Source organism: Ovis aries, chromosome 6 (assembly GCF_016772045.2).
Source record: "Ovis aries strain OAR_USU_Benz2616 breed Rambouillet chromosome 6, ARS-UI_Ramb_v3.0, whole genome shotgun sequence".
Taxonomy (NCBI): domain Eukaryota; kingdom Metazoa; phylum Chordata; class Mammalia; order Artiodactyla; family Bovidae; genus Ovis; species Ovis aries.
Window position 1 is genome coordinate 72,536,539 of NC_056059.1, and position 16,134 is coordinate 72,552,672.

Consider the following 16,134-nt stretch of genomic DNA (forward strand, 5'->3'; position numbering starts at 1 on the left):
CAGTCCCCCAGTCACTGGACCACCAGGAAGTCCCAGAGTTGCTATTTTTAAGGGCAGAGTTGTTCAGTTCAGAATTTGTGCTGTTGTGTGTGCTGAGTTGTTCAGTTGTGTCAAAATCTGTGCTATCTACTGTCATTTCCCTCTTATATATGGTATAATCTACTCCCTCTTCCCTGCTGCACAGCTTGTGGGGTCTTAGTTCCCGAACCAGGGACTGAACCCAGGCCCCAGCAGTGAAAGAGCCAAGGCCTAACCACTGGGACACCAGGGAATTTCCTACAACCAAGTATCTTTTATCCAATTTAAAATTATCCCAGTAGGATAGACTATCAGAAGTTCAATTTCTGGTCAACATGTGGGGTATGATTACTCTGAAACATTACTAAAGTAACTTCTTTCCAAAAGAACTGTACTTTAACAATGAAACTGTCCCTTTTGTAGAACGGTGGGTGGGAGGGGGAGACTTTGCTGATTTAATAAATAATGGAGTATGCTAATCTGGGGCTTCCCTGGTGGCTCAGTGGTAAAGAATCTGCCTGCAATGCAGGAGACAGGGTTCGATCCCTAATTGGGAAGATCCCTTGGAGAAGAGAATGGCAACCCACTCCAGTATTCTTGCCTGGAGAATTCCATGGACAGAGGAGCCTGATGGGCTACAGTCCATGGGGTCACAAAGAGTTGGACACAACTGAGCGACTAACACTTATTTACTTACTACGCTAATCTAATAAATACATAGTCACATATAACAGTGTATGCAATCAATAACTGTTTATTTTGCATTTGTTTAATTAAAAGTGCTGTGGAACATTTTTTATATATTTATTCAACTTTATGAACTGACGGTTTATGTCAGTTAAGGTCTTAGAAAAATTTGCATGACGACCTTTCACCTTAAAATTTTGGCTGATTTTTATTTAACCCACAAAAGTCAAAAGTTTTAACACAGTCAAACAGCTTCTTTTCTAAGGCTTTAAGTGAAGTGAAGTGAAAGTCCCTCAGTCATGTCGGATTCTTCATGACCCCATGGACTATACAGTCCGTGGAATTCTTTAGGCCAGAATACTGGAGTGGGTAGCTTTTCCCTTCTCCAGGGAATCTTCCCAACCCAGGGATCAAACCCAGGTCTCCCACGTTGCAGGTGGATTCTTTACCAGCTGAGCCACAAGGGAAGCCCTTCTAAGGCTTAGAGAGCTCTTCTTTCTCCAATTCTGATTCATTTATGACATCTTCTGGTTTTTCTAAGGTGGAACCAGCAGAATTTTTATTGGTGTATGGTAAAAAGAAGGCAAGGAAGTGAATGTGTGTCTTCTACTGTTGGGATCAACCTGTTTCATGCAAGGGGTCCTCTTTCAAGGACAGAGGATCTGGTCCCTTTCGTTAGGCAGCAGGTAGCCTGACTAAGCCTTGGGAAAGGACTCTAAGAGGCTTCATCTTCTAAAAGCTACAATCATCCTCAATCTCAGAATACCTTTGGCCTACTGCTGCTGTATCACATTCCTTCAGTGACCAATTTCCACTCTTTCCCTTTTCTTACTGTATACCGATACATTAAGAATAATGATTTAAGGGTTTCGATTGAAAATCTCCACCATGTGGGTCCCCTGAGTACAATTTTGGGATTCTTGCTAGGAATGATCAACCTGAGGGAAAAAAATTTCCTGAAGAAGGTGGAGAGAGAGATTTCTTTTTTGCCCCCACCTGTATGTGCAGCTCTAAGACCTTTTCAATAAACAGAAGCAGGCCCTAAAGCAGATAAAAGAATAGTAAGCCCTACCTTTCCTTGCTGTTCTCATCAAGCTCAGTCGATAAATTACCTGAGGATGTCAGTATCTTTTCTTCTTCTCTCTAAAGAGAGTTCTTATGTAATTTAAGATTTTTATTTTCCATATTCCCAACTAAATCAAAAACATTCCTTAACTGCAACTTAGCCTCAAATAATTGTGAAACTCAATTTTAAAATGACAATTTTTAAAATTATGTGTATGTGCTTTGTGCTAAGTTGCTTCAGTCATGTCTGACTCTGTGTGACTCCATGTACTGTAGCCCACCAGGCTCCCCTGTCAAATGGGATTCTCAAGGCAAGAATACTGGAGTGGGTTGCCATGCCCTCCTCCAGGGGATCTTCCCAACCCAGAGATTGAACCCATGTTTCTTATTGTCTCCTGTACTGGCAGGTGGGTTCTTTACCACTAATGCCACCTGGGAAGCCCTTTTAAATTTATGTAACTGTGCCACTTTAATTGAATTATGGGCTTTCTTTGTAGCTCAGTCGGTAAAGAATCTGCCTGCAATGCAGGAGACCTGGGTTTGATTCCTGGGTCGGGAAAATTCCCCGGAGAAGGAAATGGCAACCCACTCCAGTATTCTTTCTTGGAGAATCCCACGGACAGAGGAGCCTGGTAGGTTCCCAGTTCATGGGGTTGCAAAAGTGGGACACAGCTTAGCGACTAAACCACCATGCCACTTGAAATCATTGAGACTTCCCTTATTTTTCACTTTTCTCTTTTAATATAAGAATCCCCAATATAATCTTTAAGATGATAAACAGTATTCCTTTTCTTATTCTTTAGTGGAATACCTTGTAATTATAATGGTAAATAGTGATTTTAAATGAATGTTTATGATATTAAAATCATACCTAACATTTGATCTCATTCATGTAAAATATAATGCTAATTCTGTTACTCAGTAAACAGCATTAGAAAAACATGGTAGAAGGCAATGGCACCCCACTCCAGTATTCTTGCCTGGATAATCCCGTGGACGGAGGAGACTGGTGGGCTGCAGTCCATGGGGTCGCTAAGAGTCGGACATGACTGAAGCAACTTAGCAGCAGCAGCAGAAAAACATGTAAAAATGATATAATCAAGAAGGGACATCTTTATCTTTTAAGGTTGGCAGGGTTCTTTTATTTTATCACATTGCAGGGTTTCTCTTTCACATTACTAGTATTACTTAAAGGGCCTACTATGTTGAGGCACCTAAAATAGAAAAATGAAAAAATATCTCACTTTAAAGACATAGTTTAACTTGAAAACTAACTGCGACCATCCTCAGAAACTTCAATGCTAGGGGATGCTCAACATGTCAGAACAGAATGGAGGAAGTTAGATTTCTCTTTATATACATAGATACTTAAACCATATTATACCACTATTTTAAAAAACATCTATCATAAATCTATGATCCTTCATGAATATGATCATATTCAACTAAAACTATTAGCGTTATCAGCTGTTAATCCAATTTTAATTTTCCTTGGCACTTATTTCTAAAAGGAATTCTCTCTTTTCAGGCAAAATGTCAGTTACATCAGAAGACAAGGAAGACATCTCCGGAAATCCTTTACTTCTAGTTTCTCAAGTCAGACCAATGGAACTAGGTAGGTATGGTACAGGCTGCTCAAAAATATAATGAAAATGATCTACATCAAATCGGAAAGTAAGACTGATATCAAATCTGAGAAAATGGGTGATTTTTTCCTGGTAGAAATACTTTGGAAATATTAGCTTCAAATCCCCAGTCTTTACGCTTTAAATATAGTAAGGAATCTGATGGCCAAAATTACACATAGTAAGTGTGGTACTTAATATTTAATGAGCATATGACTTCAGCTATCCTGGAGGCTAAGAAAAGTAGAACTTTACATTTGAAAGTAAATAATGAAGTCAAGGATGATTTTATTCAACAAAAAGTCAACATAAGTCCCATTCTTGCTTATAAATTCTTACTGAAAGTTAATGCAAGTGAGGAAAAGTGCTCACTTGATTTAAGATGAAAAAATCTTAAATTTAAAACTTAAAAAAAGTTTTAAATAAGAACATCTTTAAATTAAATTAATATTTAAGATGAAAACCATCTTAAAACAAAGACATTAAATACAGCACAAAATAAAACACCTCCGTACCCAGGTAAATACTATGGTATTTTTTTTTAATGACTAATGTTATAGATACTGAGGTCCAGACCACCTTTTTATTAAACATGAAATCTGAGTAAAATAATATGGTTGTGAAATATCCAATATAATGTCAAGAAATGACATTATCGTAAAATGAGTTGCAAAACTGTGAGATCCAACACAAAGTTATTAAAGGATTTATAACTAAGTGGATACATTCTGCCTAATGCATTATGAAATTTCTGGCACATTTCTTTTCATTAAAAGGATATAATACTACACTTAAAATGGCATTTGGTCTTTAACCAATGGGACAGCTTTCATTTGCACAAAGAGTTAAGAAGCACCAATTATTAATGTGCTTCTTCTAAACCCTTCATTCATGAATAGTCTTGGCTCTCAATCCTGAATTGCACACTAGAATCACAATCTGGGGATAAAGGATGGGGGGCAGTGGTTTATAAAGGCTTCCCCAGGAGATTCCGAAATGGAGCAAATGGAAATCATTAGATACAGAAAAGGCATGGGGAGGAGATAAATTGCTCACACTTACGGAAAAATTGTCTTCAACAAGCTGTTTTATACATAATTATATTGCTTTAAAGAAGTAAATATTACAAAATTATATATTCAACTTTCACTATACACTATATAATGTGGGACATTAATCCCACATACTAAAGGAGCAGAATGGAAGAGAAAGAAATGCTAAAGAAGAAAGATGAGCAAGATGTAACTAATTAAAAACACAACTTTATTAAAGTCAGTCACCATCACAATAAGGAACAGATTCATGTTCTGTACTTTCATTTCCCAACTAGTTTAAGACAAAAGCTATATTACAATTTGCATTCCATCTCCCATAGAGAAAATTACTGTCTTTAGTAATATTGCATCCAATTATTTATCTTGTCTGATATATGTAACCCATATATCTCTTTCCCTCCCCACCCAATACAGGTGACTCTACAGCAATAATGGAACCCCCTAATAATCCAACTGTCATTCCAACTGTCGCAAATGAAGGAGGAAAACACTGGACTGTGCCAGAAGTCAGGGCTCTAATAGGCATCTGGTCTGATCAAGGAATACAACAACAACTAGAAGGAACAATGAGAAATAAAAGGATATTTGAACAAATTGCTGCCAAGCTTCAGAAACTTGGAATTGAGAGAGACTGGAAGCAGTGCCGAACGAAGTACAAAAACTTAAAGCATGAATACAAGATTGTAAGAACGGCTAGAGACCTAGGCATGGCTAAAAGCATGAAATTTTTTACTGAGTTGGATGCTATTCTGGGAGACAAGAAAACAGAAAACTCACAACAGGAATCCCAAAATGAAGAACAAGCCACAGGATGTGCCCATGTAAAGATGGAAGAGGATCAGACAGGTAGGAAAGCAAAGAAATCTTAACATCATGCCACCACATAAAAAAATGTCAATAACCTGAATATAGTCTAAGGTAAATGGCAACTCACTCCAGTACTCTGGCCTGGAAAATCCCATGGATGGAGGAGCCTGGTGGGCTGCAGTCCATGGGGTCGCTAAGAGTCGGACACGACTTCACTTTCACTTTTCACTTTCATGCATTGGAGAAGGAAATGGCAACCCACTCTAGCACTCTTGCCTGGAAAATCCCATGGATGGAGGAGCCTGGTGGGCTACCATCTATGGGCTCACACAGAGTCGGACACAACTGAATTGACTTAGCAGCAGCAGTCTGAGGTAAATAGGTTTTACTAAATGAGACTCAACAAGCTAACTGCTCAATTTATCATGAAACAGATTTCATGCAAATTTGATCAGAACACAGAATGGTACAGAGTTATATAAAACAAGGAGAGAAAACTGGATTTCTAGAAATTTAAAAAGACCAATTTTACAGAAGCAAAAATAAAATTCTTGATGGCAGAAATTATTAAAAAATGTTCATATCTGTTGTGGTAAAATTGTGAGTAAACAGAAAAAATGCATTGAAAAACTCAGAAAAATACAAAACCTGTGAGAGAATGTGAGTTCTCCTACGACACATCATAAAATTCTTCAAAATGAGTTTAATCTAAAGAATTGAGATGCAATATACACAAAGACATGACTGCATGAAATAAACTGCATGAGTTCTAGGCCAGGAGTCAGGAAATACAAGTTCTACCTCAGTCTCCATGGAACTCTGAACTCAGGAGTACCTCCTTCAGACTTGCTATGTAAAATGGTGGAATGGAAGAGATGTCATTAAAGACCTCGAGTGGTCACAATGTTTCTAGATCTTAATATCAGCCTTAAATGATACAGTCTTAATTCTTTTTATTTGTATTCTTAATTGGCGGATAATTACTTAACAATATGATGATAGTTTCTGCCATACATCAACATGAATGAAGTCCCAATTCCTAAAAGAATGAGTGGGAAAAGAGGGAAATGACAAAGAGTTAGGATTGGGAAATGGTGGTGAGAAGTCCTAAAATGTTTCACTAGTAGACAAGGAAAGAAACTGGTCTGCTGGAGAACTATACATCTCCCCCACTGAAATTAAAATGTAAAATAACTAGTGATCAAGTAGCCCAAAAGCAATGGCATGACTGTGTTCATACAGTAACTACTGAGATGCAGGTGAACATAACCTTGTTAGTCTTATGTCAACACCTAGCTAGAGACTTATAACACCAGATGTTTAGTGACCTAAGACTAAAATATGTTTAAGGATGGGCAATCTAACTACAGAAAAATAAACAACCACAGTTTTTAGTATCAAGTTCACTCTAAAAGGGAAAATACTATATTAGAGCTTAAAATATAGTTCTAAAAATAAAAAAACACACCACCATATATCCCACTGTATTTATACAGTTATTGCTGGAGATGCAGCTGAAGATGACTTGGTCAGTAATATGTCAGAAGACCTAAGAGAGACAGTTATGAGACAAAGCCCTTGCACAGGTAAAACAATATTCTTGTTTTTATGTGTGTGTGTATGTAATGAAATACATGTTATTATAAGATGCTGCTACAGACTCAATTGTGTCACTCCTAAGCTCATATGTTGAAACCCTAATCCCCACTGTTACTACATTTGGAGATGGGGCCTTTGGGAGAAAATTAGGTTTAGATGAGGTCATAAGGGTGAGGCCTGCAGTATTATGATGGTTTAATATACTTATATACATTGGGCTTCCCAGGTGGCTAAGTGGTAAAGAAACCGCCTGCCAGTGCAGCAGAGGCAAAAGACGTCGGTTTGATCCCTAGGTCAAGAAGATTCCCTGGAGGAGGGCAGGGAAACTGACTCCAGTATTCTTGCCTGGAAAAATCTCAGTCAGAGGAGCCTGGCGGGCTACAGTCCATAGTGTTGTAAAGAGTTGGACATGACTGAACGCACACACACCCATTACATACATTATATAATAGCCATACATCTAACATTGTTATTATAAGAACATACACAAGCATGTTATAACATTATACAGTATTGTTGGATAATATGCACATTTCCAAAATGCAGAAATGGAAGGTGGAAATTATTAATGACAGTGAAGTTCCCTGTGGCTGCTGTTCGTAGTAGCATCGGCATCACCTAGGACTCATTCAAAATGCAAATTCTTGGGCCCCCTCCAGAACCAGAAATGTGGGGTGAGTTCCAGCAGTCCAATATGTATTTAAGGTGATTCTGATACATGCTGAAGTTTGAGAACCACTGCCCTGTGGTACAGGGCACTTAGGGAATGCAGAGTGTGCTTCCTCTCTGATAGTTTGCCTTTTAGATAAAACTGAGGGAAGAGGGGTGACCAAGCTCCTAAGCAGAAAGCCTAGCCATCATAGTCCTTGTGCTAGTCTTTCAGTCCAAAGCTTCATGCAGCACTGAAAAGTTTAAAAACCAATTCTGATCCAAAAACCAGGTGCCCCACAGTCTTGGCAAACTTCACATTAAAAAGCTCAATGGAAGGAAAGGAAAGCGGCTAGAACACTCAATGACAGGTGAAAATGGAGAGAAATTAAGGAGACTAACCAGACAGGAATGTGCAGCTGACTAGTGAGACAAAAAAGGTAAACAAAACTCTGTGCTCCTAAGGATTCTAAAGGAATAACTGCAATGACCCTTTGTCACTGGAAGTTAAAATCAGATTACCACATACAGAGTTTAATAAGAAAGAAAGATTTCCATGAAAAAAAGTTTTAAAACTTTAGAATATTTTTTATGATTTTTAAATCTTAAAAAAATTTTAAAGATTTTTCAAAAAAATTCAGAAGATTAAAGCTCATTAAGTCCTCTGGAGAACTCACTTAAATACACAATACCTCAGTATAACTTCTTTTATGTAAAAGGAAAATATTAAGCCAGATGTAAACTGACAGGTTTTAAAAAATGGTACGTTTACATGTTAGTATGGAATATATCTAGAAAATATGAAACAGGATGTTTACAGTCATTTTAGAAATAATGGTATTTTAAACTTTCAAATGAATATAAAAGTAAAGGTATAAACCCACATAGATCCCAGCAGCTAAATATGTAAGCAAACACTTTATATATACTTCATGGTGCATAAGTTGCTAGTCCACTACTTGGAAGACTGCTATGTTAAGCTTAAAGACATGGATATCTATCTTTAGGAAAAAATCAGGTCAATAGGTAGAGGTCAGCTCATTTTGTTTTTATGTGCTTAGTTGCTCAGTCATGTCTGACTCTTTGTGACCCCATGGACTGTAGCCTGCCAGGCTCCTCTGTCCATGAGGATTCTCTAGGCAAGAATACTAGAGTGGGTTGCCATGCCCTCCTCCAGGGGATCTTCCCAGCCCAGGGATCGAACCCAGGTCTCTCTCATTGCAGATGGATTCTTTACCATCTGAGCCACCAGGGAAGCCCATTTTGTTTTTACAGATTTTACTAATAAATATTGTTATCGGAATTGTCATTGCTCCATATTGTTAACATTCACACTTGGTCATAAAACTGATCTCCCCAAAAGTAACACTTTACTTTCTTAAAAGTATACTAAGCTGTTGCTTCTTCTTTTTTTTTTGTTATTTCAAGTAAAAATCCAGCTAGAGCTGTGGACCCCCACATTCCGGATAACTAATTAGTTTCCAACTTAGAACCCCTGGAGATTTTGGTTTAGTATTATGTTGTAGAGTGGATTCAAGCTCCTGTACTTTTAGAGAAGATCATCAAGCATAGCCAAGGTGTCATGATTTTAGAGAATAAGACCAGCAGAGGGCTGAAAAGAGTAACACATTAGATTCAGTTTGATTCCAGTCGAGAGAAAATTAGCTACTTCGAGTAAATTATCACTTAAAAAATGTATGACCAATGAAATATGAAGAAGCTAATCACTGGGAATTATCATAGAACACTTAGGCTCTATTATAATAAGTAAAAGGAAATGATATCTTGGTATCTCTAACTTTCTTGAAGAGATCTCTAGTCTTTCTCATTCAATTGTTTTCCTCCGTTTCTTTGCAAAGTGAAGGCTTTCTTATCTCTCCTTGCTTTTCTTTGGAACTGTCCATTCAGATGGGCATATCTTTCCCTTTCTCCTGTGCCTTTCTCTTCTCTTCTTTTCTCAGCTATTTGTAAGGTCTCCTCAGACTACCATTTTGCCTTCTTGCAAATTTCTTTTTATTTGGGAAGGTTTGATCCCAGCCTCCTGTACAATGTTAGAAACCTCCATCCATTGTTCTTGAGGCACTCTGGCTGGCTATCAGATCTAATCCCTTGAATCTATTTATCACTTCCACTGTATAATCATAAGGGATATGACTTACGTCATACCCAAACGGCCTAGTGCGTTTCCCTACTTTCTTCAATTTAAGTCTGAATTTTGCAATAAGCAGCACATAATCTGAACCACAGTCAACTCCTGGTCTTGTTTTTGCTGACTGTATAGAGCTTCTCCATCTTTGGCTGCAAATATAATCAATCTGATTTCAGTGTTGACCATCCAGTAATGTCCATGTGTAGAGCCATCTCTTGTGTTGTTGGAAGAATGTGTTTGCTACAATCAGTGAGTTCTCTTGGAAAACTCTGTTAGCCTTTGCCCTGCTTCAATCTGTACTCCAAGGCCAAACTTGCCTGTTACTCCAGGTATTTCTTGACTTCCTACTTTTGCATTCTAATCCTCCATGATGAAAAGGACATCTTTTTTTGGTGTTAGTTCTAGAAAGTCTTGTAGGTCTTCATAGAACCATTCGACTTCAGCTTCTTCGGCTTTAGTGGCTGGGGCATAGACTTGGACTTCTGTGATGTTGAATAGCTTGTGCTGGAAATGAACTGAGATCATTCTGTCATTTTTGTGATTGCACCCAAGTACTGCATTTTGAACTCTTTCGCTGACTATGAGGACTAACCCATTTCTTCTAAGAGATTCTTGCCCACAGTAGTAGACATAATGGTTATCTGAATTAAATTTGCCCATTTGTTCACTGATTTTTCAATTACTAATTGATTCCTAAAATCTATTCCTAAAATGATTTAAATGAAGTAGAATACTTCAATACCTTGGTAATCAGGCCAAAGTCACTGCTTTCTAGTATAAGACAGTCACAGGTAGATCAACTCTGGCTCCAAGCGGTGGTTTGTTGTTCAGTCAGTAAGTCATGTCTGACTCTTTGCGACCCCAGAGATGGGCACATATATTCTATTAGAGGCCACCCTTATCATCAGTCCAAAAATCCTATGTGAAAGGCTACATGGCTCTTTTAAGAATAATTAAAAGGAAAAGAGCTTTATTTTCCTTTTGGCTGTAGTAAAATATATTTCCAAAATGAAAATATTCACTATCCTGGCAATTTAACAAAAATTAGCAACATGATGGCCAGCAGAGGGCATTCAAGTATCTATTGTTAGTATCTCAGGTGTGCCAAGCATCTTGTTTTCTCCAATTCATTTATTTCTTTTAATAGACTGAAGATTCATCTGTAGTTTTCTTTAAAATGGAATATTACTTCTGTGTATTTTGCATACATTTGAATAATCTTAGGAGTAAAACTATGCTCACTTCGCAACCCCATGGACTGTGGCCCGCCAAGCTACTCTGTCTATGGGGTTTTCCAGGCAAAAACACTGGAGTGGGTTGCCATTTCCTCCTCCAGGGGATCTTCCTGACCCAGGGACTGAACCTGCGTCTCCTGCATGGCAGGAGATTCTTTACCACTGAGTCACCCAGGATGCCCAGCACTAAAATTATTATATAAATTAATGTACCTTAGTCATATGAAACAATGTTGAGAACTTTTAAAAAATTAAAAACCTCAGACATAGGTAAGCTGATAAATTTAAACAGTCTACTTGTTAATTTTAAAAGTATAATGTCTATAATTCTTACCGTTTATACTTTTATAATCTTTAAAAAAGCTGTGACAAAATAAAGCTTATGGTTGGTCTTTGCCCCTAGCTCCTGGCACAGAGTTTCAAAAACCTTTGGAATTTCTAGTGGTAGACGTGTCTTTTTGTTTTTTGTCTTAACAATAGAACTTAGTACATACTGCAAGAGCACACACACACATTCATAGATGAGTACAAACAAGATTCCTAAATCATAGTGGGGGATTGTACCAATGTACCTTTGGATTAACAGAATATTATGGTTTATAAAATGCTGTTGTTTAGTCACTAAGTCATGTCCAACTCTTTGCAACCCCATGGACTGTAACAAGACTCCTCTGTCCATGGGATTTTCCAGGCAAGAATACTGTAGTTCATTGCCATTTCCTTCTCCAGGGATTGAGCCCATGTCTCCTGCACTGGCAGATGGATTCTTTACCACTGAGCCATCAAGGAAGGCAAAGTGTAGAAGGGATCGTTATTATTTCTTACAATTCTATGTTAATCTATAATTATCTCAATAAAAATTTCAATTAAAAGACAAACAGTAGATTAGGGAGCCCCCAGTTGATGAAGCACAAGCTGGAATCAGGATTGCTGCGAGAAATATCAATAATCTCAGCTACGCAGATGATACCACCCTTTAGGCAGAAAGTGAAGAACTGAAGAGCCTCTTGATGAAAGTGAAAGAGTTGAAAAAGTTGACTTAAAACTCAACATTCAGAAAACTAAGATCATGGCATCTGGTCCCATCACTTCATGGCAAATAGATGGGGAAACAATGGAAACAGACTTTATTTTTCTGGGCTCCAAAAATCACTGTAGATGGTAACTGCAGCCATGAAATTAAAACACACTTGCTCCTTGGAAGAAAAGCTATGACAAACCTAGACAACATATTAAAAAGCAGAGGTATTACTTTGCCAACAAAGGTCCATCTAGTCAAAGCTATGGCTTTTCCAGTAGTCATGTATGGATGTGAGTTGGACTATAAAGAAAAGCTGAGCACCAAAGAATTAGTGCTTTTGAACTGTGGTATTGAAAACTCTTGAGAGTCCCTTGGACTGCAAGGAGATTCAACCAGTCCATCCTAAAGGAAATCAGTCCTGAAAATTCACTGGAAGGACTAACGCTGAAGCTGAAACTCCAATACTTTGGCCACCTGATGGGAAGAACGGACTTATTTGAAAAGACCCTGATGCTGGGAAAGATTGAAGGCAGGAAAAGCGGACGACAGAGGATGAGATGGTTGGATGGCATCACCAACTCAATGGACAAGAGTTTGAGCAAGCTCCGGGAGTTGGTGATGGACAGGGAAGCCTGGCGTGCTGCAGTCCATGGGGTTGCAAAGAGTCGGACACAACTGAGCTACTGAACTGAACTGAACTGATATGGCTCTAGACCACAACCTGTCATTTGAAGTCTTGATATTGCTAGAAGCTAAACTTCGTCCTAGTCTCCTGGTCCAAACATGTCCTCCGTAAGAAGATGAGGTCCTACCCTGATGTACATCTTCACACACCCACTGCGGCAATATGCTTATAGCCCTCTGTCTATACTTTTGCCTCAAGGTTATTAATGTAAACCATTGTCTAAATTATAGAATAATCATTGCAAGTAACTATATAGACACCTATACTTAATAACATAGAATTCTTTTAAAAAAATTTTCCAGTGTATAGGGAAGTACAGCTGAGACAAAAGAACACTACCATAACATTGTGATACTTCAACATAGCAATCCAACATACATATATGAGGAGGAGCTTTCCCCAAATTACCAACAGCGGGGTTGTAAACATCCTGAACATATACAGGTCCACCAGGACAAATTCCTGTTACATTTACCATGCTAAGCATTTTAAGTTCCTTAAAATGTTAATCACTGTCTGCTCAATATGAAGACTGCTAAAACCACTTTAGAGTCTTTTATTCTTTTACATGTATTGCAATAAGGATTATTCTGAGTTACAATGAGGACTGAATGAAAAAAACAGCTGTAAGAGCTCTTTGCCAAGCATTAAAATGTAACAGTGAAAGCTGTTAAGCAAATTAGGTCACAAAGCACTTTCATACTTTCAAACCAAGCTTCCTGCCTTGTGACTTTTAAGGCAGACTACTTTCCAACATTGTGTTGGGGGTGAGTCCTCTAAGGCCATCTTCACATCTGGTTCAAGATGGCAAATGTGCTTGGCTTTGAGGTTACACTTTTGATGCTGGGATCCAGACTTACTACGTTTTCAGTGCAGTCTTCACCTGCCGAAGTGCATTAGGGTTCTGTGAACAACACTGAAATTACTGCTGTCTTTGTTTTCTGACAGAGGAAGACACTGCAAGTAATGCCTCAGATGAGGTGGGCGGCCCCACAGCACCTCATGGTATCCCTGGGTCAGGTAAGAGATCTAAATTGTTGAATTTTAAATGTACTTTTGATTTTTAAAGTCTAATATATATACCAGTTGAAGTAGTTATAGGGAAGATGTCTACTATAGATGATCCCAAATGCCTCATTATATTGAATACCTGAGTTGGTAGAGTATATGGTAGGGGAGTAAAGAAATGTCTATTCCTACTTCTTACTAAAAAAAAAAAAAAAATCTGTAAATACCGAGACACTCTGTATTCATAAATATGCAATCAAGGATACCTGTTGATGAAAAGCAGCTAAATTATTCTCACTAATATTGGGGGTTAATCTGTCTTATTTTAAAATATTTGAATATGAATGTATGAAAAAAATTTTGATCCTCACATTGAAATTCTCAACCCAGTTTGCTTTAAATGAATGATACTGAAATATAGGATGTATCTAAGTTTGAATAATTGTGAATCACATTGATTCATAGGAAATCATATTCCTTTAGAAGATGCTAAAAGTCATTTACAGATTATAATAGTGAGTGACACAGGCTGGAAAACACTGGTGTGACAAGGAGGTCAGAGCACTTATAAACATAAGGTCTCACGAAAAAATTAAGCAAATGCTTGAAGGGGCCACAAGAAACAAAGAAATATTTGAGGAAATTGCCAGAAGATGAATGCAGTTTGGAATAGACAAAGAGACTGGAAACAATGTCATACCAAATACAAAAATTTTTAATTATGAATATAGAGTTTTACAAAAGAAAAATGTCAACCCTCAAAGAAAAATGAGATTTTATGAAGTTGATGGCCTCCTAAGACAACCATCTCTCAGAACTGCCGGAATTAGACTTTTTAAAGTAAAAATTCTATAAACTTTCCTCTTTGCATTTAACTTAGCAAAAAATTCAATAATAAATTCCTAATACTATTTTATGTTCAAATGGTTCCCTAAATTATTATAAACCACATACCTATTAAGTCAAGAATTTCAATTTCTTTTCAAGTCTTTCCTAAAGATTTAGCGAAGATTAGTACCAAAATCTACCCACTCCAGTGTTCTTGCCTGGAGAATCTCAGGAACGGGGGAGCCTGGTGGGCTGCCGTCTATGGGGTCGCGCAGAGTCGGACACGACTGAAGCGACTTAGCAGCAGCAGCAGCAGCAGTACCAAAATCTGAAGAAGGCAATGGCAACCCACTCCAGTGTTCTTGCCTTGAGAATCCCAGGGACGGGGCAGCCTGGTGGGCTGTTGTCTATGGGGTCGCACAGAGTCGTACACGACTGAAGCGACTTAGCAGCAGCAGCAGCAATACCCAAATATTCCTAATTCTTAAACTCTTTCATCTGTCCAATCACTTAAATATTCTAACTGTAGTATATTTGAATGCGTGAAAACTGATGCACTTTTAGACGATGTCATATAATGACTCTTTTCCTATGTTCTCTTGTTTAAGAATTATTTGAAAATCATACCAAAAACCCAAGAACTTTGAGCATCAAGAGAAAAGCACTTGAAGATGGTAAGAGTCTGAGATACGCCAACTTTTCCCACATTGATTAAAACTTCTGTAGCTTTTTCCTGATAGATGTTTATTCTTGTCCTTGACAAATCAAAACTATTATTTATGAGCTGTGTGAGAGCAAAAAATGCTGAAAAATTATTTCTTTCATAGCTTATTAAGAGTGAAAGTAACAAAGTAAACAGAAACTTTCCCACCTCAAATTTCTACACTTTTCTGTGATTGCCATTAGAATACTAGGATGTAAAAGGAAAACCCCCACAAACTAGTAAGTTCTGAATTTTGCTTTTCTACAAAGGTAACTAACAATGGCCATAACTTTTTAGTAATTCTACAAAAACTGAGAAGCCAGCTAATTATGAAGCCGTCATTCCAAACTGACCTATTATAAGTAACAGAAAAGGTTACTTATAATGTGGGTGCATGCTAAGTGTCTTCAGTCATGTCTGACTCTGTGTGACCCTATGGACTGTAGCCCACCAGGCTCCTCTGTCCATGGGATTCTCCAGGCAAGAATACTGGAGTGGATTGCCATGCTCTCCTTCAGGGGATCTTCCTAACCCAGGGATCAAACCTGTGTCTCTTACATCTCCTACATTGGCAGGCAATTTCTTTACCACTAGCACCACCTGGGAAGCCCAACCTAATATAATATAGCATAAAGAAAAACACAGAATATAAGAAAAGGCACTGGTCTGAGAAACAGAAAACCTAATTTTTCTAGTTTCTCTTTACCCTTAAAATTCAACATGGAGCAAATGACTGCATCTCTCTAGATCGCTAAGATAATCCAACTTTAGCATTTTATAGATTTATAATTGATCTAACTGTCTTGAGTTCACATAAATAGTTGAAGACGTCAATTTTTACAAAGTGAAGACACCTGTGCACCTACCACTCAAATCAAGATATAAAACACTACCAGCACCATAAACACCCCCCCCCCACTTCATTAATTATCCTGTTAGCCCCCATGCGTCCATGCTAAGTCGCTTCAGTTGTGTCTGACTCTATGTGACCCTATCGACTG

The 16,134-nt window shown here is 37.9% G+C and overlaps 2 protein-coding genes across 19 annotated transcripts in view; one reads left to right on the plus strand and one right to left on the minus strand.

The window, feature by feature from the left end:
• The window catches only part of PAICS (phosphoribosylaminoimidazole carboxylase and phosphoribosylaminoimidazolesuccinocarboxamide synthase), a 67,522-nt gene that overhangs the window by 25,065 nt on the left and 26,323 nt on the right, over positions 1–16,134 (plus strand). For 6 of the 16 annotated variants that reach the window (XM_060417133.1, XM_042251427.2, XM_060417137.1 and 3 more), the window contains 5 exons: positions 3,299–3,385; positions 4,865–5,296; positions 6,754–6,843; positions 13,543–13,614; positions 15,039–15,104. In XM_060417133.1, coding sequence (XP_060273116.1) covers positions 3,299–3,385; positions 4,865–5,296; positions 6,754–6,843; positions 13,543–13,614; positions 15,039–15,104 — 747 coding nt within the window. The remainder of the gene's footprint in view (positions 1–3,298; positions 3,386–4,864; positions 5,297–6,753; positions 6,844–13,542; positions 13,615–15,038; positions 15,105–16,134) is intronic. The other 10 variants (XM_060417135.1, XM_060417136.1, XM_060417138.1 and 7 more) reach the window with 3 other exon arrangements.
• PPAT (phosphoribosyl pyrophosphate amidotransferase) overlaps positions 1–16,134 on the minus strand; it is a 38,565-nt gene that overhangs the window by 16,963 nt on the left and 5,468 nt on the right. The window lies entirely within an intron of this gene.